This window comes from Schistocerca americana, chromosome 1 (genome assembly GCF_021461395.2).
Source record: "Schistocerca americana isolate TAMUIC-IGC-003095 chromosome 1, iqSchAmer2.1, whole genome shotgun sequence".
In the NCBI taxonomy this organism is placed as follows: domain Eukaryota; kingdom Metazoa; phylum Arthropoda; class Insecta; order Orthoptera; family Acrididae; genus Schistocerca; species Schistocerca americana.
In genome coordinates this window covers 1,141,956,297-1,141,982,366 of record NC_060119.1, presented here as the reverse complement: position 1 = coordinate 1,141,982,366, position 26,070 = coordinate 1,141,956,297, and the positions used below count along the sequence as shown (strand labels likewise).

The 26,070-nt window shown below is 41.4% G+C and overlaps 1 protein-coding gene across 1 annotated transcript in view; it reads right to left on the bottom strand.

The window, feature by feature from the left end:
• Nucleotides 1-3,086: 3,086 nt before the first annotated feature.
• Nucleotides 3,087-26,070, bottom strand: part of LOC124597261 — a 143,134-nt gene continuing 120,150 nt past the window's right edge. The window contains exons 13-15 of the mRNA XM_047135927.1: nt 22,456-22,632; nt 18,363-18,565; nt 3,087-3,398 (exon numbers count right to left, since the gene is read on the bottom strand). Of these exons, the coding sequence (XP_046991883.1) occupies nt 3,087-3,398; nt 18,363-18,565; nt 22,456-22,632 (692 nt within the window). The remainder of the gene's footprint in view (nt 3,399-18,362; nt 18,566-22,455; nt 22,633-26,070) is intronic.

Sequence of the window (26,070 nt, the reverse complement as noted above, 5' to 3'; positions counted from 1 at the left end):
AGCTCAAAGATAATGAAGTATTTCAGATAGAAGTAGCTCCTCCATCCTAATGAGTAAGAATTTGGAAAAAATCAGTCATGTGAAAGACAACTTGCACTTTTTAAGGTTATTCATTGTCAGTTCATTATAAATTTTATTTCATGTTTAAAAAAGGCAAGCATTGATTCTAACCATGTTGAAAAAGGCAGTTTTGCATAAAAACATGAAGTTCATTAACACAGTACTGTAAGCAACAGTCGAAAAAATTACATTAAAGGGCCATAGTTAAAAATGCTATATTTAAAAAACTTATCTACAATAAGATTATACAAAATAACTCTTATTTACATCATAATGGAAGTAAATATAATAATAATAGTGACAAATAACTGTACCAAAAACTTCTTGGTTTACTTGTCATGTCAAATCCAGTTAAAATCCCAAGCTTTTGATGATTGCCTCTATCAATACTGCCAGGAGCTAAATCTGACTTTTGTGAAACTTGCAAGGCTCCCACTTCTATACCCAGATTGGCTGCATTAAGTCATTGTGACAACATGGAAATGGTGCATACTGAGGTGGCACCCTCTATATCCAAAGGTTTTGTTTGCGCACACTGTCCAGCATTGCTTGCCATGCCATTCCTCACATCAGGTGGTAAACTATAATAGCTCTTCTTCTGTGTTCTCTTTCTTTATAAAGCCGATGCTTCCAAGCATTGCTAAGTGCATAAATGGTATCTCTGTTGAAGTTGTTTTCACATAGTCTAATTTCAACTGCTGTCCTGGTCACAGAGTCCCAGTAGTTTGATGCATGAGCAACAATTCTCATTTTTTCAAACAAAATCTGTTGTTTGTTTAACATGCTGTGCTCAGCTGCCACTGATTTTACCAAATACCTGTAATTAAGGTGATACTGATTCTCGACACATGATCAGCAAAAGTCCATACAGACTGGCCCATATAACTTTTGCCACACTCGCAAGAAATACTGTAAATTCCTGGCCCTTTAAATAGTGTAGTGTCTCCGTTTCCTCAACAACATTGATCTAATATCACAGACAGAACACCTGTTCCTTCTGAACAGATGGTTCACGGTTCTCTCAAATAACCCTGGCACTGTGTACTGAGGTGTTCGGCATCACTGTCTTTGAGCTCGATTGTGGAAGCTATGCCCATTGAGATACAGATCTGTATGCATTGGCCAAGTCATCCATCTCGTTTCCTGTTTGAGCAACACATCTAGGAAAGGAACTCCCGATCTTTCTACATCCCCACTATAAAAATGTGAGGGTGTATAGCATTCAGATAACAAACATCTCACTGCCATGCGGCTAGATTAAAAATGTATCATCAACACATACCTGGAGAAGCAGGATGAACAGAAGGGAGCACTGTTTAGTGCTCGTTCTTCAAAATCCTCCATGAAAAACTCAGCTATGATGTGTGACAGTAGTGAACTCATGGCTGTTTGATCAGTCATTCCATAATAATTTCCAATAGAAAAAAAGGGTTCTTAACTACATTATTGGCAACTATAGTCAGTCACTGAAAGACATCATATTAAGAACTCAAAAATGTTTGTTGGTATTTTGATATTATAAAGCAGATGAGGATGTGCCCGAGTGAAGTCATGGTCAACTTTTACATGGTCTCCCTTTATACTGAGGTACCAGTGGAAGACACATTAAAATTGCTGGTCAGTCATTTCTCCCCCAAAATTCTGGAATTATTTCAGCACACTTTGATAACCACTTACTTTTGTATGGTGGAAATTATTATGAAATGACTGACAGAACAGCCATGGGTTTGCCACAGTCACCAGTCATAGCTAACTTTCTTGTAGAGGATTTTGAAAAATGAGCATTGAACAGTGCCTCATTCCACCCACTCTGCCTCTTTGGATAAGTCAATGGGCACCAAGGCACTACAGCAGTTTGTTGATCATTTGAATGGTCTACATCCTAACATTTACAGTGGAAGTGGAGAAGGACGGGAATTACTTTTCCTAGATGTGTTGGTCAAAAGGAAATCAGGTGGACGGCTTGGTCAAATCTTTTCCACTGGCCTTTTCCCTCGACTACATCCTGATTGCACCAAGCTTCCCTACCCTGTCCCCACTATGACCCTGCATGCTCCCACAAGCAGCACTTCACCATCCCCAAAAAACCTTTTCCCACAAAGCGCACTTGCTCACAGTCCGGCCTCAGTGGCCTGAGGCAGTGGATTGTGTTTGCTTGCTTTTTGTGTGTGTGTGTGTGTGTGTGTGTGTGTGTGTGTGTAACCATTTTCTATCTCTTAACACTGAATATTCTATCTCATTATTGCCTATGTCCTCTGTCAGCTTTTGGTTAGTATCCCTGAGTTTCAAGTGCTCACTTAGTTGGAACATAGTATCCTCGCTTTCCTTACCAATTATTTTAATGCCATCTGTCATTTTCCACTGCATACCCCATTTCCCAGCCCCTTATATCCTGCGTAAGCGTTAGCTTTTTTAAGTGGAGCTTATAGCGAGTGTAACATCTTTGCATTTCTTACCAGTTTTTGTAATTTGAATACGGTTTTGTAACCTAATTTGGTATGAAATCTTCCACATAAGTAATGACCAAGAAGTCTTCTCCTACTGATTTAGCTTCCTTTATGCATAAGTGGAATGTACAAAGTTCATTAAACTCACTTACATCAGACCAATAAGAGTGAGAGGTTGTGTGCTTATCAGGGACTGCTTTGAAAAAGTGTTCAGTCTGCACTGCGTATTATAAAGCATTGACCTGGGAGAGATTATAGATTTCCAAGCTTTGCAGAGCGTTCATCAACATTTTGGGTTGCCAAAAAGTTCAGATGGGAACACTTCTTCTTTGCTGTCTATAAGTGGAATGTGTTATAGAAAAGTCTCCACATTTAAATATTTTCTTATGCTACTCTGTGAGTAGCTATTTATAGTGGACTGCTGATGTTAAAATTCCTACAAAAGCACCTTTTTGATAAGACCATTTTGTATATCACTGTCCACTAACAATAATCTCAAATTAATAAATTTATACATATTTTCTAAGCAGTATTTCTGGTAAAAATGCTGCATAATAGCTTGAGGTGCTAGCTGTTCAATTAAATGTTGTTCTCTGTAGCCTTCAAAGCTTTCTTCACAAGCACTTCCTTCAGAATTGAGTTATTTTCATCCCGTACTGTTCTTGAGTGTGGAACTGCAATAGTACGTGAAGACAGATCATCAACTTCATCTTCTTCTGGGATTGAGTACCTTCTTGTGCATAATCCATCAACCAGAAGGGCAGCAACCGTTGCACTGGGTGGGTTTTTCCTGGCCAAAAGCTTTGATGTTACTGGAGCCCCAAGAGAATTCTTGCGGTAAAGAGGTCTTACTGCTGCTGGTGATGCCTGGAGCTGGTTCAGTGCTTCTGCCTGTCAAACACAAACAGAATCACAGTTTTAATGTTGGCAACAAAACTGCATTAAAGTGAGAAAACTACACGAGTTATGACCACCTGCTAAGTAGTGTGTTGGCCCACCTTTGGAACTCAATTTCAGCTGTTATGCTGTAGCATGGATTTGACAAGACCTTGCTAGGTTTCCTGGGGTATGTGGCACCAGAAGTCTACAAATTGGTCAATCAATTCCCATAAAATATAAGCTGGTAGTTTGTGAGTGCAGAGCTGGTGCATGTTAGCATCTGAGATGTATTCCACTGGGTTAAGATCAGGTGAATTTGTTGATCAAGATGTCAATGTGAGTTCGCTGTCATGCCCCTCAAACATCTGTAGCATCATTTTAGTCTTGCAATATGGACAGTTGTCCCACTGGAAGATGCCGTTGCTGTAAGGGATAACATCAAGCATGAAGGGATGCAGGTGATGTTCATGTAGCCCCATGGCTGACATGGTGCCTTTGATTATTACCACAAGTCCAGTGGAAGCACAGGCGAATGCCCACCTGTAACATAATACTATCTGCACCAGCCTGAACCCTTGGTGTAGTGTAAGCTTCGAGCAGCTGTTTGTCTTGATGAGGATATATCTGGACACAACCATTGATCTGACATAACAAGAAACATGATTCATCTGACCAAGAGACACATTTCTATTGATCCACGGTCTAATCTTGATGATCCCAAGCCCACTGCAATTCTGACTGATGATTTCACTGGGTCAACATAAGAACATGAAGAGGTCCAGAATGAAATTTTCATTCTGCAGTGATGAGCGCCAGCGCACTGATATGAAACTTCCTGGCAGATTGAAACAGTGTGCTGGATCAAGACTCGAACTTGGGGCCTTTGCCTTTCTTGGGCAAGTGCTCTACTGACTGAGCTTGCCTCACGACCTGTCCGCGTAGCTTTGCTTCCACATGCACCTCATTTTCTACCTCCAAAACTTCACAGAAGGTCTCCTGTGAAAGGACTAGCATTTATGGAAGAAAGGAAATTGCTACACTCCACTGTAGAGTGAAAATTTAATCCTGTAAACATCCCCAAGATTGTGGCAAAGCCATATCTCCGCAATATCCTTTCTTCCAGGAGGATCAGTCTGGTAAGTTTTGCAGGAGAGCTTCTGTGATGTTTGGAAGGTGGAGATGAGGAAGTAGCAAAAGTAAAGCTATGAGGACAGGCTGCGATTTATGCTTGAGTAACTTAGTCGTAGAGCACCTACCCACAAATAGCAAAGGTCCCCAACTCAAGTCTCGGTCTCGCACAGTTTTAATCTGCCAGGAAGTTTCACATCAGCATACACGCCACTGCAGCATGAAAATTTCATTCTGGAAACATCTCCCAGACTGTGGCTAAGCCATGTATTTGCAATATCCTTTCTTCCACAAGTGCTAAGTGACTGGAGCACAGATAAAATGTGAGTAGACATAAGCTGTTTGACACCCATGCTTCATCACAGTACTTGGAGATCAGAGGCTTGCCCACTGTGCAAAGCTCGATAGGTGCAGATCTGTAGCATATATGAAATACAATATGATGCTGCTACAGGTACAAGTGTTTCAGAGCACACCAGTCAGTGCATATTGTTGAAAAAGGGCTCCACAGCAGACAACCTTCTCACATAGCTTCCTGGTACATTAAAATTGTGTGTCAGACCAAGATTCAAACTTGTGATCTTCGCCTATCATGGGCAAGTGCTCTATGATCAGAGCTACCCAAGCACGACTCACAACCTGTCCTCCCAGCTTTACTTCTGCCAGTATCTCATCTCCTCCTTTCCACACTTCACAGAAGCCCTACTGTGAGACTTGCACAACAGTAGCACGTGAACAGCCAACCAGCTTCACTGTTTCTGAGATGCTCGTTCCCAGGTACCAGGTCATAACAATCTGCCATTTGCCAAAGTCTCATCCCATTTTGTGGCCCACATCAGAGTTAAAGTAATTTAATTGGATAGACACAAAGCTACACACCAAGCGGCAGCAGAACACATACATGAAAGAAGGTTATAATTAGGCAAGCTTTTGGAGCCAGTGGCTCCTTCTTCAAGCAGAAGGTTTGAAGGGGAAGGAAGAGGGATGATGTAAATGGACTGGAGAGGTCTACAAAAAGGGATATATTTTGGTAAAGTCACCCAGAACTGTAGTAACACTGTTCACGTTTACGTCGCACTTCACTTAGCGTAGACCGGGACTGTGTCCTAGGCATGCCCGATGTTAACTGACAGGGCACGGCCCGTGCTGCCGGAGTTGTTGTTGTTGTTGTTATGCCAGCAGAGGTCGCGTCCGAATTCTCGCGTGCCCTCTGGTGGACGGGACTCTACTTGCGGCAACTACCGTCCGTGACGCGCCGTGCCAATGTGCGCCTCCCCCGATCTTTCTGGTGGCTACTACACTCTTCCTCCTTCGGGGGGTAAAGCCACTGTGATCCACTGCGTCTGAAGGTGGAGCGTCAGGCAGGAGCGATGACCTCCACATCCATTGGATGGCCGGAGTTGAGGGGATCTGCCAACCCTGGAGCCGGAACCTTCGAATGCGGCTGGAAATGACCCACACGAAGAGGCCCCTGTCGTCCCACAACCAGAGCCCGGGACAGAACGGGTGACAAGCTGTCGAACTCCGGATCCTTTTCCACCCCGGGAGGGGCAAGATCCAGTGGCGGGGACGAAGGGGGAGGGACGACCACAGGTGAACCAACCTCCTGAGAAACCGGGCCTGCTAGGGGGGCCGGCTCTCGCTGGGGCATCTCGAACGATGGCGATCCCGGTGCTGGTGCTACTGGAGGCTGCCAAGGCTGAGAACCATCGCAGTACGGCAGAGGCACAGCAGGGAGAGGAGGCAACGTCCCCTGTGAAACCAACACAGGTACCGGCAATGGGGAAGCCGGTGTCCGAGAGGGTGGAGGGTGGGTGCCCAAACGTGGACGTAGCTGATTTTGGTGACGACATACCACCCGGTCCCCCGCCGGCAAGATATAGAGCCGGCGGCCATTACGGCGCAGGACCACCGCTGGTATCCAACGTGGATTGCGACCAAACCCACGAGCCCAGACCGACATACCCAGTGGAAAGCCAGGTACTCCGTTTTGTGAAGATTGGCGAGGACCAGGCCGGAGGAGGTGCAGAAGAGTCCTAGGTTGACGCCCATGGAGGAGCTCTGCGGGGCTGCATTCTCCCATTGGTGTGGTCCGGTATGCCGTCAAGAAAAACATCAATGCTTCCTCCGCAGGAAATTCGTGCACATACTTTTTTATCTGCATCTTAAATGTGCGCACCATGCGCTCGGCTTCCCCATTCGATTGTGGATGGAAGGGGGGAGAGCAAACGTGCCGAATACCGAAGCGCCTACAAAAATCCTGGAAGGTCTGCGAAATAAACTGTGGTCCATTGTCCGAGACCAGGGTGATTGGCAGACCTTCCACAGAAAAGATTTTTGCTAGTGCCTGGATTGCAACTTTTTGAAGTGGTTGAGGAGCAGCGAACCACATATGGGAATTGGGAATAAGCATCAATGATAATGAGCCAAAAACCGTTGAGAAACGGGCCCGCAAAAGCGATGTGAACACGTTCCCATGCTTGGGTTGCCGCCGGCCATGAAGAGAATGCTGCCCTGGGAGATGCTTGTTGGCTCGCACACTGGGAACAGGCGGCCACCAATTGCTCAATTTCTCTGTCAATACCGGGCCAGTACACATGTCTGCGAGCCAAGGTTTTAGTACGGGAAATACCCCAGTGCCCCGCATGTAATAACGTGAGGACCTCCCGTCATAAACTTGCAGGAACAACCACGCGAGGAGCTGTATCATCGGTAGCCAGAAGGAGAACGCCTTCCAAGACTGAGAGGCAGTCCCGTAGAAGAAAATAATTACGAAGAGGGTCCGAGGCCCGGCCCGGAGGGCGGGATGACCACCCCTGCTGAATGAGGCGAACTACTTGCCGGAGAACCGGGTCAGCTGCCGTTTCCCTGGCGACTCGAGATCTAGTGATCTGGAACCCATCAACCGCTTGGCGGGACGCCACATCCAAATGAAAACACATAATCTCCTCTCGATCGAACGTAGGATCCGGGCCCACTGGAAGACGGGAAAGAGCGTCGGCGTTGGCATGCTGTCCTGTAGGGCGAAAATGAATGTCATAATGGTACTTAGAGAGGAACAAGGCCCAGTGCTGTAGTCTGTGGGCCGCCCTATCCGGAATCTGAGAGGCGGGGCCAAATAACGATATTAACGGCTTATGGTCAGTGATTAACTGAAACTTCGTGCCATACAAGAAAGGGTGAAACTTGGTAACAGCATAGACAATGGCCAAAGCCTCTTTATCCACCTGGGAGTAATGGGCCTGCGCGGGACTAAGCGTTTTAGACGCAAACGCCAGTGGTTGCTTGGAACCATCTGCGTTGCGATGGGCCAGGACCGCCCCCACCCCATACTGTGAAGCATCAGTAACCAGGACCAACGGCTTATGGGGATCAAAAGTAGCCAAACAAGGGGCTGACGTGAGGAGGCCCTTCAACGAGGTGAACGCTCGCTCGCATGCAGGCGACCAATCAAAAGGAACACCCTTGTGCAGAAGGCAGTACAGGGGGTGGGCTATAGTGGAAGCCCTGGGAATGAACCGGTGGTAATAGGCTATCTTGCCTAAAAAAGCTTGTAACTCTTTCAGCGAAGCGGGCCGAGGAAGGTTGACAATACCTTGGACCAAACTTCCTAGTGGCTGGATGCCGTGCCGAGAGATGGTGTAGCCCACATACTCAATGGATGGTTGAAAGAAGGATGACTTATGCAGGTTGCAACGCAAGCCCACAGACCTGAATTTGAGAAAGAGGGTGCGAAGGTTGTGCAAGTGTTCCTTCGTGCTGCGGCCTGTGACAATTATGTCATCCAGGTAATTAATACAATGAGGAATTGTCGACGTGACATGCTCAAGATAACGCTGGAATATCGCCGGGGCACTGGATATTCCAAAGGCCAACCGCTGGTATTGGTAAAGGCCAAACGGGGTGTTGACGACCGCCAACCGTTTGGAGTCCTCATCAAGTGGTATCTGATGGTAAGCCTCCGACAGATCGATTTTCGAAAAATATTGGCCTCCCGCCATGGAGGAGACAATTCATCAGCACGAGGCAAAGGATAGGTGTCCACCACCAATTGGGAATTAATGGTGGCCTTGAAATCGCCACAAAGACGTAATTTTCCCGAGGGCTTCCTTACAATAACGAGGGGCGAAGCCCACTCGCTGGAAGAAATGGGAAGAACGACCCCTAGGGCTGTCAGCCGGTCTAGCTCTTCCTTTACCTCGATAAAGAGTTTGCGTGCCGATGCGTCGGGAGCCTGGCCCGATGAAACTTCCTGAATGACAACGTCCATGTCCTCTGTACCTGCTTCCTTCGATTCTTTTGAGGCTGAGCAGCAAACTTTAGCAATGTGACCTTTTCTATTACATTTGCGACAAACGGCCCAAAGCTGGGGGCACTCTGACCAATCATGATGTATATAGCACGACGCACAGGACGGCAACAGGGGCCGGCGGCCAGAATTCTGTTTACGCGCCGTGCGGGAGCGGCCGTAACGGCCGGATTGTACCACTCGCACGTCGTCCACCCCTGACACAGTGGACGCGGCCGCGCCGCCCTGAACCTCCGCGACGTCGCACCACGCTTCCAGCTGTTGACCTGCTGCGTGAGAGACTTCATACGATTGAGCAATGGACAGGACTTCCTCGAGGGAAGGGTTTTCTAACTGCAGGGCCCGTTGCTGGACCTCCCTATGAGGGGCCAAACGAACAATGACGTCGCTTACCATAACATGGGCGTACGACCCTCGCGACTGCTCCGTGACAAAATGACACTTGCGACTAAGACCATGCAGGGTAGCGGCCCACGCCCGGTAAGACTGATGGGGCTGTTTCTTGCATTGATAGAACTCTACCCTAGTCACCACAACATGTGTGCGGCGGCGATAATATGAAGACAGCAATGAACACAATGCGTCAAAAGACAAGGACGAGGGTTCCTGCAATGGCGATAGCTGCCGCAAAACTTGATACGGCGAGGGAGATATCCAAGACAAGAAGAGAGCACGACATACCTCCGCATCGGCAACATGAAACGCCTGGAAATGCTGCCGAAGGCGATGTTCATATGCGTCCCAACCCTCCGCCGTCTCGTCATACGGGGGAAAGGGAGGAGGGAATGGCGCCAGAGCAGACGGCGTGGAGAGCAATGCCGGAAGCAATTGTTTCATGGTGGCCATGAGTTCCGTCTGCTGCGCAACCAAAACTCGCACCAAATCCTCCATGCCGTGGAGAAGCTGCGAAACTGGAACAACGACGCAACACGCGAAAGAACGACCCTACTTGTCGCCAATTATGTAGTAACACAGTTCACGTTTACGTCGCACTTCACTTAGCGTAGACCGGGACTGTGTCCTAGGCATGCCCGATGTTAACTGACTGGACACAGCCTGTGCTGCCGGAGTTGTTGTTGTTGTTGTCATGCCAGCAGAGGTCGCGTCCGAATTCTCGCGTGCCCTCTGGTGGACGGGACTCTACTTGCGGCAACTACCATCCGTGACGCGCCGTGCCAATGTGCGCCTCCCGCGATCTTTCTGGTGGCTACTACAAGAACCATGCATCAGAGAAGACTTACAGCACGGGATGAGAAGGAAAGATCATCATGGGGAGGAAGGTAATTGTTAGAATGATTCCCCTCTCATCCCTGTCCACTTATACACTTATCTTACTGTGCCATATGCCCACAGTGCCATCAAGTGGCATTCAGTCTTATAGCGGATATAGTCCTAATGTTTTGATTCATTGGTGTAAATAGCAGTTTACAGTTACAGCTTGTAAAGAAACAAAAGAGAAAGTATGAAAAAGTGCAGAAAATCTGTTCGCATATACATTGAAGTGACAAAAGTCATGAGATTCCTCCTAATATCATGTCGGACCTCTTTCGGTTCAGTATAATGCAGCAACTGGCTGTGGCATGGACTCAACAAGTCGCCGTAATTCCACTGCACAAATATTGAGCCATGCTGCTTCTATAGTTGTCCATATAGCTGTGATGGTATTACTCGTATAGGCCTCGTGTGCCCAAACTGATCTCTCTATTATGTCTCATAAATGTTTAATGAGATTTATGGTAAGGTGATGTGGGCGGCCATATCATTTGCTCAAACTGTTCAGAATGTTCTGCAGACCAGTTTGCAAACAACTGTGGCCTGCTGATATGTTGGGGAACATGAATTCCATGAATGGCTGCAAATGGTCTATAAGTAGTCAAACATAACCATTTTCAATCACTGATCAGTTCTGTTGGACCAGAGGACTCATCCCATTCCATGTAAACATGGCTTACACTATTACAGAGCCACTACCAGCTTGCACAGTGCCTTGTTGGCAACTTGGGTCCAAGGATTCGTGGGGTCTGTACCACACTCAAACTCTACTGTAAGCTCTTACCAACTGAAATTGGGACTCGTCTGACCAGGACATGGTTTTATAGTCATCTAAGGTCCAGGAGAGGCTCTGCAGGCAATTTTCTGCTGTTAGCAAAAGCACTTGCATTGGTTGTCTGCTGCCATTAATGCCAAATTTTGCTGCACTGTCCTAACCAATATGTTCATCATATGTCCCACATTGATGTCTGTAGTTATTCCACACAGCATTGCTTGTCTGTCAGCAATGACAATTCTATGCAAATGCCACTGCTCTTGGTCATTAAGTGAAGGACTTCAGCCACTGTGTTCTCTGTGGTGACAGGTAAAGTTTGAAATTTGGTATTCTCAGCACACTCTTGACACTGTGGAGCATGAAGTATTGAATTCCCTAACAGTTTCCAAAATGGAATGTAACATCAGGGTGTATACGTGGACAAGGAAAAAAAATTCCCGGATTTTTCCCGGATTTCCCAGTTAAAAATACACTTTCTCCCCGATGAAAATACACTTTTTCCGTGTTAAGTGTCAGTATACTCCTCCCAGGCACTGTAAAACTCATCAGGCCTATGGTTTTATATCCAAGAGTGGAATTTCCCGGCACTTTAGAAAACGAAACTCAAGAGGGGGGAAAACACGTTTTGAAAGACCTTTGATGTGCAGCAACATGTGCGCTGCATATTTTCGTATTACAAAGGTATAAATTTGAATTCCACCAAACACCGCATGTCACTTTCCGAAACATTGAAATCGAGATTATGATGCACTTTTGTAAGACGTCATAGCTCCTGTCACCTGATCTCATCAGCTGACGGCAGCATAGGACACATGATGTAGTGAGCCAATAGCAAGATCACTCTTAAGTAGCACGAACACACAAATAAGAAAAGTTAATGGTTTAAATTAATATACACAGCATTCACATATAATATTGGTCTCGAAGATTAATAAGCTGGAAAAGAAGCTAAGCTTCCACGTATAATGTTGATCTTTTTTGTGCGTGTTACACTTTAAGATACATCACACAAATGTGCCAGTAAAATGACGTAAATATCTGATCTTTTGGGCTCGAAATTCTTCTAAATGGTCGACCTCAAAGAGTTGATTTTTAAATAAGAATCAAATGCTTTGTGATTTAAGAAATTCATCGTACATTCTCGCACATAGTTTATCTTGCGTAAAAATGAAATCTGCTTTGAATGTAACGCTTTTCAAACCACCATTCGCAATATTTTCCCGTGACCTGTTAGAATTAGGTTCGTTTCAGCAGTTGAAGAGAACGCCAAATAACAGGCGTCACTGCGCTTGCTCAGCTACGATGATGCAGGAAGCCCATATGTTCGTACATATAAAGCATTAAAAGATCTCACGTATGGCATAAAAGAAACAATACATCAGATGATACTTCAAGAGCATCGAAATTTCATGAACCATCCTAAAACGCATAATTCGGCTTAAAATGCACATTCGTACGTAAATTTTCTTGGAGTATCAGTACTGATTATCTCATGTTTGGTTCTTTATTATGGCATAAAGCCATACGTGCACTTGAAATGCAGCGAACAGTTGAAGCTAGCCAATAGTGTGAAATTAAACACTTCGTTTCAAATAAACTGACTTTCTCAACAGAAAAGATTAACTTTAAGCCAAATCTCTTTACCAAACCAGCAAAAATAACTTCATTGTTCTGTCAGGAAGGTGGAAATAAAATCTGAAACTAATAACATATTTTAGCCTTCCGCAATTATGCGAACGTATTTTAATTCATTTGATAGATCCCGGCCACAAAAATCCGTTTTGTTATCATTTAAGTGAGAGCAATAAATGAAGAGGAAACAACAAAATCACTGAACTTAAACACAGGTCACGTGGACGCTGCCCACCTCCCCACCACAACTCAGACTGCTCTGTGCATCAGCCCCAGATTTACTATATTTCCGAACCGAGGCAATATTAAGCAGTGGCATCCAGCCACACTTCTGTAACCAGAAGCTGGAGAAGGTACAACTCGTATGCGACTCAACTGCGCATGCTCAAGAGCTCGCCCGCAACAGCTCTACGAATCTAATTTAAACAGTTGTCACGTCACGTCACGTTCATCAGAGGCAGTTTGTCGTTATAAAGTATTGCATAGTCTTCCTAAAGCCTTTGACACACTTTGCTGTTGGCAGACGCTTGTATGAGCACTGTTTTGTTGTTGTATACGGTGCATTTCCTTTGCAACTTAAGTTTTATTTTCGTTTTCTTTTTTCTCTCATTCATGTTTTGTTGCTGCAGTATTATTCTGCAGTAGTGGGATATAGTAATATCCTTTGTTAGAGTATTGGTTCTTACCAGTCAGAATCACAAAAATTTAACTGAAAGGTAAAAACAATGAAAAATTCCCGAAATTCTAAACAATTCCCGGGTTTTTCCCGGTTTTCTCCCGGATGAAAAAATTCCCGGGTTTTTCCCGGATCTCCCAGGTCGTATACCCCCTGAACATGCATGTAGCCCCAACTATGATTCTACCTTCAAAGTCTGTTAATTTCTGTCATGTGGCATAATCATGGTGGAAGCCTTTTCACATGAATCACCTGAGTACAAATGACAGATCCGCTGATGTACTGCCCTTTTATGCCTTGTTTATGCAATGCTACCATTACCTGTATATGTGCATATCGCTATCCCACTACTTTTGTCACCCCAGTGTAATTTATATTTCAGGCATAACATTCCTAAGGATATGAGGTACTTATAAATGATGGAAAAATTGTAATTTTTTTAAAGACTTTATTAAATTCTATAGTCTTTCCTGATTACATTGATATATACATTATAGGGTTTCAAATGAAAATTGACCTATATATAGCAAATTTTAAAGTTATGGTCATGTATGTCGTCATGCCCCCTTTATTTCTGTTACAGAAACCAGTATTATTTCAAAAAGAACTGTGAACATTATACTTATGATACATTTTATATGTTGGCAATGGTCCAGGTTTCTAGTGACTGTAAATGATTAACTTTGCTAGTATTTACTTTTGTTTCACTGAAGCAGTTTGCTCATGTGTTACTGAATATTTGTTGCCCAAGTGCTACATGTATTTGTGGAAGTACATATCCTTTAGCGTGCAATAAATACAAACGATGCCACGCATCAAGAAATTCAATAAAAGGAAATTCCGTGGTAACCAGTTCACAAACAAAGCAATCCACACTGTTGAAAGTAACCTATGTATCAGTTCTTCAGGGAAGAAACTCCCACATAACACACCTCCTGGTGATTCAAATTTTTTTGTTAAAAATGGTGCTGTTTGTAGTGGATTTGTTGTTGCTGATGTGGGCATTTTATCTTCTTTGATAAAGGAAGTGGCAAAATGTAAACAATGTGATGGTGTGAGCTGTGTGGAAATAACTGAACAACAAAGTAGCAGGAAGGGTTTAGTGTCAAAATTAGTTGTTCTTTGTAGATCCTGCAATAAATCTAACTCGTAAATGACTTTGAACATTGTGCATAATGGTTTGATGGACCTTTCTCCTCTTCCCAGTAGGTTCAGCAAGTACATGAAAATACTTTTAGGTGCCTTGATGGCTGTGTCTAAAGCATCTATGAAATGGGCAGTAGAAGAAACTGTAAATATTAGTGGAATAACAGACACTGCTGTTGCACTTGATGGGACATGGCAACGTAGAGGACATCATTCCTTGAACGGTGTTGTAAGTGCTTCTTCTCTGGAGAAAAATTGTTGTTGATGTTGAGTGCTTATCCAAGTACTGCCACACCTGCCATTGTAACACTGAAGGACATATTGAACATCAGTGTTCTAAGAATTGTGATGGTTACAGTGGAGATATGGAGTATGATGGACATCTAAAAATATTTCAGAGGTCGGTGCCCGTTTATAACGTTAGATATACGAAGTACCTGCGCAATGGGGACTCTAAAGCTTTCAATAAAATTAATGAGTTCAATGTTTATGGTGAGACCTTGGTAACAAAACTGGAGTGTTGTGGACATGTGCAAAAGAGGATGGGTGCTAGATTGAGGAAGCTATGAAGATAAATGAAAGGAAAGTTGCTATCTGATGGAAAATCTGTGTCTGGAAGAGGCAGATTGACAGAAACTGAAATAGACCCTCTATTATGGACTGACCATTAGACGAACTGCACCTCTGAATGACATTACAGCAATGAGAAAAGTTGTATGGGCCACCTACTTTCTTAAGTTGCCCACAGATGACCACCCTGTTCACAGACTTTGCCCTAAAGGAGCAGATTCTTGGTGTGGTTACCAAAAAGCAAAAGAAAGCGGTCAAATATAGCTTCATAAGCATTCTCTTCAATCAGCCTGTTATGAATGAAATAAAACCTGTTTTTGGAGACCTGGGTGACCCTGTTTTGCTTTGTAAATGTCTTCACGAGGGCACTCAGAATACAAATGAAAGTCTCAACCATTGCATGTGGGAAAGATTACCCAAGAATGTTTTTGCAGGACTAAATACATTAAAAGTTGCTGTACTAGATGCAGTGATATGTTTCAATGATGGAGCGGTAGGAAGGTTGGAAGTCCTGAGAAATTTAGGCATAAAATTTGGCTCTAATATGGAAGATAAATTGCTTGTGTGTGACAGACAATGGATGCATGAAGCTGAAAGATTCGCTCTTCAAGTTACCAAAGAACCAAGAAGTGCTAAAAGGAATGGCAAGAGGAAGCTTGAAGATGAAGAAATGATGCAGGATGAAGACTGTGCTTCAGGAATGTTCTGAGGAACAGTTTAATTGGACTCATACCTTCATTCACGATTTCCTGCAAGTTGTATTTTTCAGAATTCAGGTACAAATATCTTCTAAAGTTTATAAAGTATTGCTCTAATTTTTTCTTGTAACTTACAATAGTCCATACTTACGTAGTAGGCCTAAGCTTTATTAAAGAATCAACTAAATTGTAGAAAAATAACATTTTTATTATGAAAAAAATCATAAAAATTAAAATGTAAGATATGATATTTTTTTGTCCTTGTACTATATATGATAGGTGGAATTAAATAGATCTAGTACCGCATCCATCATGTCATGCATATCTGGTAAAAGTTTGGCATCCTTCAAATGTATGACATTGGATTAAATGGTACCTCAATTTGAAAAAGCATTTTGGAAAGAAAACTGCAATTTCTTTGTAATTTTTTAATAACCCTAAGCACGTCCAAAAATATTCAAAATACTTCTAATTTAATTAGAAAGTATGCTGCATTACCTGATATCAACAAAAAAATCTGTAAAACACATACATTATAAACAGTGCCTGAAAGAAATAGGTGTTGATTTTTACATCATATTGAGGCGAAAAAGTACCCTTTGTCCTTAAGACATTTATAAGGTGTTTCCCATCTGGATTTAGTATCTGCATCAGGAAAAACTTTTCTTTCAGTTGTGCTCCTGCTGTCCTTGTTTATTTTTGAGGGATCAGGTTTTTTGGTGCAATAAGTCTGGCCTAGTCACACCACAGGTAATGGTGAGTTGACAGAAAATTAAAATTTGCAAGTATCTCGATTGGCCATCACATAACTATCATTTGTAACATTTTATATCAAGTGAAATGGTAAGAAAAGTGCTGTATGCAAGTATATATTTTATGTTGAAAGGAGGTTTAGTTCTATTACAATAGCTCATCATGGAAACCAGATGTCTGGTTTGTTTTATGCAAGTTAATCAATCAGTGATAGCCTCAAATGCCGGTTCTCTAAATTTTCTCAATAGTGTTCCTCAAAAAGAAAGCTGCCTTCCCTCCAGGGATTCCTATTTGAGTTGCCAAAGCATTTCTGTAAAGCTTGCGTGCTCTTCGAACATACCAGTAACAAATCTAGCACCCACCTCTTATCTGCTTCACTGTCTTCCTTTAATCTGACCTGGTGCAGATCCCAAACACTGAAGCAGTGCTCAAGAATTGGTCATAGCAGCATCCTATATGTGGTCTTCTTTACATATGAACCACACTTTCTGAAATTCTCCCAATAAAATGATGATATTAACCATGCACCTTCCCTACCACAATCTTCATATGCTTGTTCCATTTCACACAGTTTTGCAATGTTACACCCAGACATTTAAATGACATGATTGTGACAAGGGGGACAGCACTAATGCTGTGTCCAAACATAATGGGTTTGCTTTTCCTACTCATCCTCATTAACTTACATTTTTCTTCATTTAGAGCCAGCTGCCACTCATCCACAAAGTAGAAATTTTGTCTAAGTCACCTTGCATTCTCCTACAACCACAAAATGACGACACCTTTCCATGCGCCACAGCATCATCAGTAAACAGTCACAGATTGCTGCTCACCCTGCTTGTTAGATCATTTACGTATACAGAAAATAATAGCGGTCCTATCACACTTACCTGGGGCTCTCCTGACGATACCTTGTCTCTGATGAGCACTCACTGTCGAAGACAACATACTGGGTGTGATTACTTAAGAAGCCTTGGAGCCACTGACATATCCATTAACAGTCTGCAGAGGGCCACCATGTCAAATGTTTTCTGGAAATCTAGAAGTGTGGATTCTGCCTCTTGCCCTTTGTCTGTAATTTGCAGTATATTCTGTGAGAAAAGGGCAAGCTGAGTTTCACAAGAGTGACGCTTTCTAAAACTGTGCTGATTCGTGGACGTAAGATCCTCGGTGTCATCAAAATTTATTATATTCAAACTGAGAATATATTCAAGAATTCTGCAGCAAACTGATATTAAGTGTATTAGTCTGTCATTTTGTGGATCCATTCTTTTACCCTTCTTATGTACAGGAATCAGCTGCACCTTTTTCAGTCTCTTGGTACTTTGTGTTGGTTGAGAGATTCTTGATAAATGCAAGCTAAGTAAAGAGCCAATGCCATAGAGCCCTCTTTGTAAAAACAAACTGAGATTTTGAGATTCATGATAAATACAAGCTAAGTAAGGGGCCAATGCTATGAAATACTCTTCATAAAACTGAATTGGAATTCCATCCGGACCTGGTGACTTATTTGTTTTCTACTCCTTCAGTTGTTTCTCTACACCAGGGATGCTAATTACTACGTTGTCCGTACGAAATCTGTTTGATGGTCAAATGATGGTATGTTTGTACAATTGTGCGAATGATTTCTTAAAAGCAAAACTTAAAATTTAGACTTTCATTTTGCTGTCTTCAACTGCCACACCAGAGTGGTCAATGAGTACCTGCACGGAATCCTTAGACCCGCTTAGCAGTTTTACATAGGACCAGAATTTTCTCAGGGTCTCAGCCATATCTTTTACTAAGTTATGACAGTGGTGGTTGTTGTATGCTTCCCGCATACATCTTATCACAGACGCACAAATCTGTGCTAACCTTTGTCTTTCATCATTTGCTCATTCATTGTTAAACCATGGTGGATCTTTTTCATCCTTAATCCATTTACCAAACACACAGTTCTCCAGACCATGAGTTACAATCTACAGAAACTGAACAGTACAGAAACCGAAAATTTCATTAAACAAAGTAAGAGTCTCACCTTTGTGTTGGCACAAGAGCCACGTCGACTGCGATAGCCAGGGAGCTGTGAGCCGAGATCAAGTGAAGTAAGGCTGCCCCTGTGGTTAAGCTCTATAACCAGGCTGAGTCGTTCCATGCTAATAGACACCTCCTTCTGAGGGTCACGGTCTGCTGTGTTGCCTTCTTTGTCCTGTAGTGTAGCTGCAGCAGCTTCATCAGCCTCTGATGAAAGAAAAGTATGGGCATAGCTTTAAATTTGTTTCAATGTCTTATATTAGTGTGTTTTATATTAGATTAGTGTTGTCCGCAGCTCGTGGTCTCGCGGTAGCGTTCTCGCTTGCCGAGTATGGGGTCCAGGGTTTGATTCCCGGCGGGGTCAGGGATTTTCACCTGCCTCGAGATAACTGAGTGTTGTTGTGTCATCTTCATCATCATCATCATCATCATCATCATCATTCAACCCCATTATTGTTGAAGGAAGGCAAAGGCAAACAACCTCCAGCCTAGTACGGCAGTCTAGGTCTCCCGCATTGTCCCCTATGCTCTGTTATGGAGTATGGGATTTCATCATCGTCATCATCATCATCATCATCATCATCATCATCATCATCATATTAGTGTTCTTAACTTGACTAAAGGAAGGGAGCTGTTAATGGGACACAAAGTGAAGCATTAAGGAACAGACAAATTTATTGCTAATGGAAGGAAATGTGAATGGAGAGGAGTTAAAAATTGTAAAGTAAGACCAAATTTCAACTACTGTAAGCATGCTCAAGCAGATGTGGGTTGCAACAGTTATGCTGAAATGAAGAGAACTGCACAGCATAGACTAGCATGGAGAACTATGTCCAATCTTTGGACTGAAGACCACAAAAACAACCACATCTGTGTCATTTGTGCAGCTATCACACGAATTACAAAAACCCTAAAATATTGCAAAAATAATTGCACACTCTGTACACACATTATTTCATTATTTAAAAGGCTGGTTCTCCACTATTAATTCATTTCACTATCTTGGATGTTAAAGAAGCTAGTTGGAATGACTGAAGTCTTCAGTGCGTTTGGAAAAGAAACATAAGCAGGGTATTCAAGGAATGGTTTCATAGTCAAAAATCCTATTGTAAGTATTTCTAGTTGCTGTACTTCAGTGAATGGAGTATCATTAAGGCCACACAGAATTTTGGTGTTATTAAGCAGTCTATATTAGTGTACCAGACATGCAAAATGCATCAAAGCATCTCTTTTCTCAGGCCTTTAATGACAAAGCAGTGAGACAGATGATGTTAACCTCAAATAATTGGCCACTAATTCCAATGAATTCTTTTTAACAACAGCTGGAAACACAGGGAGAGAAAGTGCCCTGCAGAAAATTGAAATGTTAAATTCATTTAGACAGGAACTACATACTCCACCAGCAGACATCAGTTTTGCAACATCAACCACCAAACAGATCACAAAAATCATTAGAACACTGAGAATTAGCAACCCTTCTGGTTATAATGTTATTATATCCAAAAGCTTGCTCCCCCCCCCCCCCCCTCCTGTCTTACCCTGTAATCAGTGAGCTGACATACATTTCACTAAAGACTGAAATATACAGTATTTACATTGATTTTTAAAAGACATGATTAGCAAGTTGCCTTTAATTATAGGCTTATCTCTCTCCTTCATGTATTAACAAAAATGTTTGAAAGCTAAGCTTGTAACAGAATATTGAACATCCTTTCTGACAATACCCTTTAAATAAAAGCTCGGTTTGGCTTTTGTAAAGACTTCACAAAAGATAAAGCACTGTATGGTATCACAAACTATGTCCTGAGAAAACTAAACAAGAAAAATGACCCTGTTGGCATTTACTGTGATTTTAGTCAAGGCCTTTGGTTGTACAGATCACGAAATTCTATTAGGAAAAGTAAAATTTTACAATATTAAATGCATAATCATTGCATCAATGAAGTCATATCTTTACAACAGAATGTAGAGGCTCACATTAACAAATAATATGACAGGAATAAATAAATTCAGAGTGAGGATAAGATACGGTGATGTGCACAATGTTTGGTACTTCATCCACTTCTGTTTATGACCTGCTTAAATGATTGGACATTGGAGGACTCTTCAAAACTGTCATCTTTTCTAATGGCACAAGTATATGGATAAAGAGCCAAAGGACATCCAAATCACACACAGTCTGAGAAATAATGTAACAGGCTTACAAATGGCTCACAGCAAACAGCTTAACTCTTAATCTTACCAAGTCCTACAATATTATGCAGTTTCAAAGAAATAAAAATTACTTACAGGTACCAGAAGCAGAGATTAAAGGGCTATCACTGGATGAGACTGCATATGTGATGTTGCTAAGTATCCAGACCTATAATAAATTGATGCTGTTGGTAAATTAACCAAACCAGCCGACTTTTGATGCTATGCTCTTAGAAATTTCTCTCATTGCACTGCCCTAAAGAAATGATTGCTAGCATACTTAACTCGATACTGTCCTATACCACAAATGTGTGGCACTGTACAACAAAGGTCTGAAAGTATTTATTCTACATAAATATGCAGTAAGAATATTATGTAAAGTAGATAACAAAACATCTTGCAAAAGTCAAACAGCCTGCAAAATCCAATACAGAGATCTTGGAATTTTTATACTCACATTTCAGTACAGCTACTTTCTTGTGGTATTTGTGGTTAACAAATGAATTAGGATGAAATGTGAAACTGACAAACACAACACTAGAAATAAGAATAATTGCCATATAGACTACCACATCCCTTTCTAGAATTCAAAATGTAGTTTTATATTCTGAGTGCAAAAGTCTATCACATGTCTCTGATAGACATCGGACAGGAGATTGGAAACTTCCAGATACTCAAACGCAAAGTAAAACAGAACTTTAGTTCACTAACAATCGTACTAAACAGATTTTTAATTTGTCGTACCTAGCCACTAGCAAAGCTGAACCACCTGAAGATGTCAGACGGCTGCCCTGAGGAAATATTGTGGAATTTGCACAACATAATCCGGCAGCAAACCCATGAAGACTATTTACAACAAATCCGCCAGGAAAGCTTGAAGAGTCTTACTTTGCATACATTGCCTACAGTGGATGCCTCTTCCTATTAATGAATAATTTGACTTGTTCCACATTCCTGTAGGCTCTCCTTCGTAATAGGCTTTATGGAGCTCAATGTGTGTGTGAGTGGCAGTGAGTGGGAAAGAAGAAACAAAATATGATATTGTTATGGAGCTCAAGCTGTCAAAAAGCATTAAAAGAGTGTCAAATTTAATTTGTAACCTATGCCATTTTTTCCAGAGATTTTCCACATACAGTTTTATACAATCCACTGAGCATCATTGTTGCAGTGATCATTTTATAGATTATTTCTCTCCTGTTATCAGTCTCAAGGTCTGGTCTACCTGCTACACCATCAGTTCCCAATGTGTCACCTGTTGCTGACAAGTGGTTTATTCACAGCTCAAATATGTTGACAGTGATTTTCTGTTGTAGCAATTGTTTTCTACTTCTTTTACTGCACTCGAATTCAGTGGCTGACACCATTACTATTCAGCTTTGAGGGTTCTGTAAATTTCTCACTTTTGTAAATTTCAAAACTGTTTACAAGTGCCTTCTTTCTGTACTCTTATGAACCTTTCTCTTTTCTTCCGTTAATAGTTTTCACTTATTGTTGGTACATTAGACCGTCTCTTCCAGTGACATGGGTTAGTTTTGAGGACTTTCTCATACTTCTTGCACCAGCACACACACTTTCCGTTAGTTGGGGGATTTTCCAATCTGTGTTCAGTGGGAATCTTACTTTCATTTATGAGAGATGCTTATGCAACTGTATCTATTGCAAAACATTTTAAAGTCTTTTAGTAACATATTTCTTTTCTCTTGTTTAGGGTACACACCCTGGTCAATCCTGAAATCAAGCTGTTCCTTTGTTTTCTCACAATCAACTTGTATGAATTCAGTTGTTTGGGGATAGAACCATATTTATATTTTTTAACTTGTGGTTACTGTAATAGTAAAAGAACCTTAGACATAACATTTCTAACAATAACATTGTCATCATTGTTCTATTAAATATAAACTAACCTTCCACTTCAACTGCCCTCTGTCTGTTACGTATTTCAACTTCTCGCAACCAGTATCGATGTAGTAACCAGTAAGCAACACCTCCTGCTATAGCTATGATTCCCATGGCTCTAAAGGACTCACGAGTTCCAATTTTACCAATTAATATGCCCCCAAAGAAACTTCCACTGCCACGTCCTGAAATTGATAAAATTAGAGTAAAATTTTGATGATGCATAAAGAAAGCTGCAGATGTCTGTTGTAGAAGTCTCAAATAAGAATATCACAATAATTATATTTCTTAAATATATTTCTAAAAGTTACTGCATGCTACATCAAGGATTAAGGTACTCTTAGAATGCTAGTTTACATAATCTGCTTCATAACATAAGTAGTGTCATATAATAACAATAAATTGCCAAATCTGTCACATAAAAATTCCTTGAATGATTACAATCACTTTTTTCAATTTATGAAGACATTTCTCTTAAAAATTTTTAAACAATTTGGCAACTTGTTGAAGCACAAATTGTCATTTATACGTAGCCTATTACCTGTCATTTTTAATTTTGTTCTTTTTCAAAAGTAGTTATATTTCTGAATTGTGGTTTATTTGTCTCATGACATCCATGCCTAAATAACATATATGGCACAAATTCACACTGTTGTTAGAGTAATTTTTACATTAATAAGAAATGATATAACTATGAAATGATATTTTATGAATCAACAGCTATGTATACTTAGTGGGATAAGCAACAAATTTTATTCAACTCAAATTACCAATTCAAGCAATGGAAAATCCAGGACGGAATAATGACAATATTATGAAAAGGTTAGATTATTACTCACCACATAGTGGAGATGCTCAGTTGCAGATAGGCACAACAGAAAGACTGCTAAACAAGTGAGCTTTCAGCCAAAAGACCTCCTTCTAAAGTAGACAAAAAACACACACACACAAACAGACGCAAGCACAACTCACACACACATGACCAATTTCTCTGACTGCTATGACTGGACTCACCCTGTTGTGCTTGTCTACAAATTGCCAGTTCATCCTTCATGAATTCATCCAGTAGGTAATAGTATTTCTATTTCATTGGCTTGCACAGCTTTCTTTTTTAGTGGACTTAACTTCTCCTGCAATAACTTTTCCCCTTTTAATTTAATATAAATCTTCATTCTCATATGTTGATGAGCTCAGGCATACCACCTGAGTTGGATGGTGGGAAGTAGAAAATTTTCTCTCTCTTTTGTGGTTATGTATGAACAAAATAATTTTTCCCGACTTATTGCTGCCTGTTACATATCTTACAACAATTTTATAAATATGTAGGGATGGGAGAGTTAAGTTGTAGTTCTTTTAAATAATGAGTGACTTGAAACTTCCTGGTAGATTAAAACTGTGTGCCCAACCGAGACTCGAACTCGGGACCTTTGCCTTTCGCGGGCAAGTGCTCTACCATCTGAGCTACCGAAGCACAACTCACGCCCGGTACTAACAGCTTTACTTCTGCCAGTATCTCATCTCCTACATTCCAAACTTTACAGAAGCTCTCCTGAAGGTTCGCAGGAGAGCTTCTGTAAAGTTTGGAAGGTAGGAGACGAGATACTGGCAGAAGTAAAGCTGTGAGTACTGGGCATGAGTCATGCTTCGGTATCTCAGATGGTAGAGCACTTGCCCACAAAAGGCAAAGGTCCCGAGTTCGAGTCTCGGTTGGGCACACAGTTTTAATCTGCCAGGAAGTTTCATATCAGCGCACACTCCACTGCAGAGTTAAAATCTCATTCTGGAATGAGTGACTTGGTTCTTTCTGATGTATGGTGAAATATTAAGAATGACTTTCTGTGTATCTATATGTGTGCCTGCTCTGTTAGCCAAATGTTCTCAAAACTTAATATCTATCTAATTATAGATTTAAAATAATTTCTGTGTACAACTTTTTGCATATCCGTATCAGTTGCAGGTAATAATATTCACTTCACATATGCAAAAATACTTAATTTGTTTGGTACTGTGCATGTGTGTGTGTGTGTGTGTGTGTGTGTGTGTGTGTGTGTGTGTGTGAGCTCAAATTTTTGCCTAAATATATCTTGATTGTTGTAAATAATCTTAATCTGGTCACTTTGTGACTGTATGGTCTTTAACTGCATAATATGAGTGTAAAAGATTTTCAGATTCAATCCGTTTAGCTGAAACTAAGTTTCTAAACTACTGAGAGTCCTGATTTTCAACTAACACATAACAACTCAAATGAAACTGGTGGGGACTGATATTTAATGGTAAATCAATCCCATGGAAAAGAAATAAATCTGGCTTGATAAGGAGCTTTGTGGAAAGCCCTAAGATCTGGTTTTCCTGGCTAAATAATAATTTGCCCTATTTACAGTAAGCAGGGTTTAAGCCACTGTAGAGCATTGCCTCTAATGCCATACTTAACTGTTATTTTGTAAATAGGCAAGATGTGATTTACAGACTCAAAAGCCTTTGTGAGATCACACATTTTTGCAGACTTATTGTTCTTGTCTAATGATGTTCTTATTTTCTTAACAAAACTGTTTAGTGGATCTGTGGTGCTCCTGCCCTGGAGAGGACAAAGTGGTTCTTTAGGGTAATATCATATTTGGCTCATGTCTATCTACTTCTAAATCCATACTCTTCAAACAACATTGAAGTGAATAGCAAAAGTTACTTCCCATTGTGTCACATATTAGGGTTTCTCCCATTACATTCATGCATGGAGAGCAAAAATAAACATTGGTTTCCCACTTCAGTTGCCCAAATGTGGTCTGTGAGAGCTCTCTAATTGTGTCTGCCTGTGAATCATTCTTCTCTCAGGGCTGTATCCCAGATGACTCCTCTTCTTCTTTATCCTCTTTCACTTGGTCCAACTATCTCTTCCTTGGTCATCCTAATGGTTTCTTCCCAATTACATTTGCATGTACCCATTGTTTTGCTATACAATATCAATTAGCTGGACAAGCCCATACCATTTGAAACAGGCCCCTGGCACTTCTTCTCTCCCCCACCCAGTGAGAATGTGTACTCTTCAGGTTCTTTCCTTATGTTTTTATTACTTACCCTATCTTTTCTAGTTTGCTGGGCTATATAGTGTACAAACTTCATTACTGCGGCTTGCTGTTTGTTGTTTATCTGTTTGGTTGTTGTCCAGATTTTTAGGCCATATGTTATTATGGGAATAAAGGAGAGTCTGATATGATCTTAATGGGACATTTCATTCCACGGTAGATACCAGGTAGAAGTGAGCTGATTTTTTTGGTCCGGTTATTGACCTTGTGCTGTATCCTGTTATTACTTAAAATGCATCCGTGTCTTTTATATATTATCCCCAAATTATTTCATCTACAAATACAAATCTTTAATGTCTTTATTGTTCTTCTGCTTCATTCCTTTCATAACTTCCTAAGAGTGACTATTTAAATGCCTGTGTTGGTGGTGCCTGTGGAAGCAGTGTGTAGGTCAGTATTCCTATATTAATAACTTAATACACAGCCTTAAAACTTTGTAAGTAAGCTTTCATTGGATAGCTGGGGTCTATCTTAAAATATTTGCCACTTTAGGTTCTTCAGCATTTCTGTGATACCCGTGACTCAGACAAAACTGTGATCATT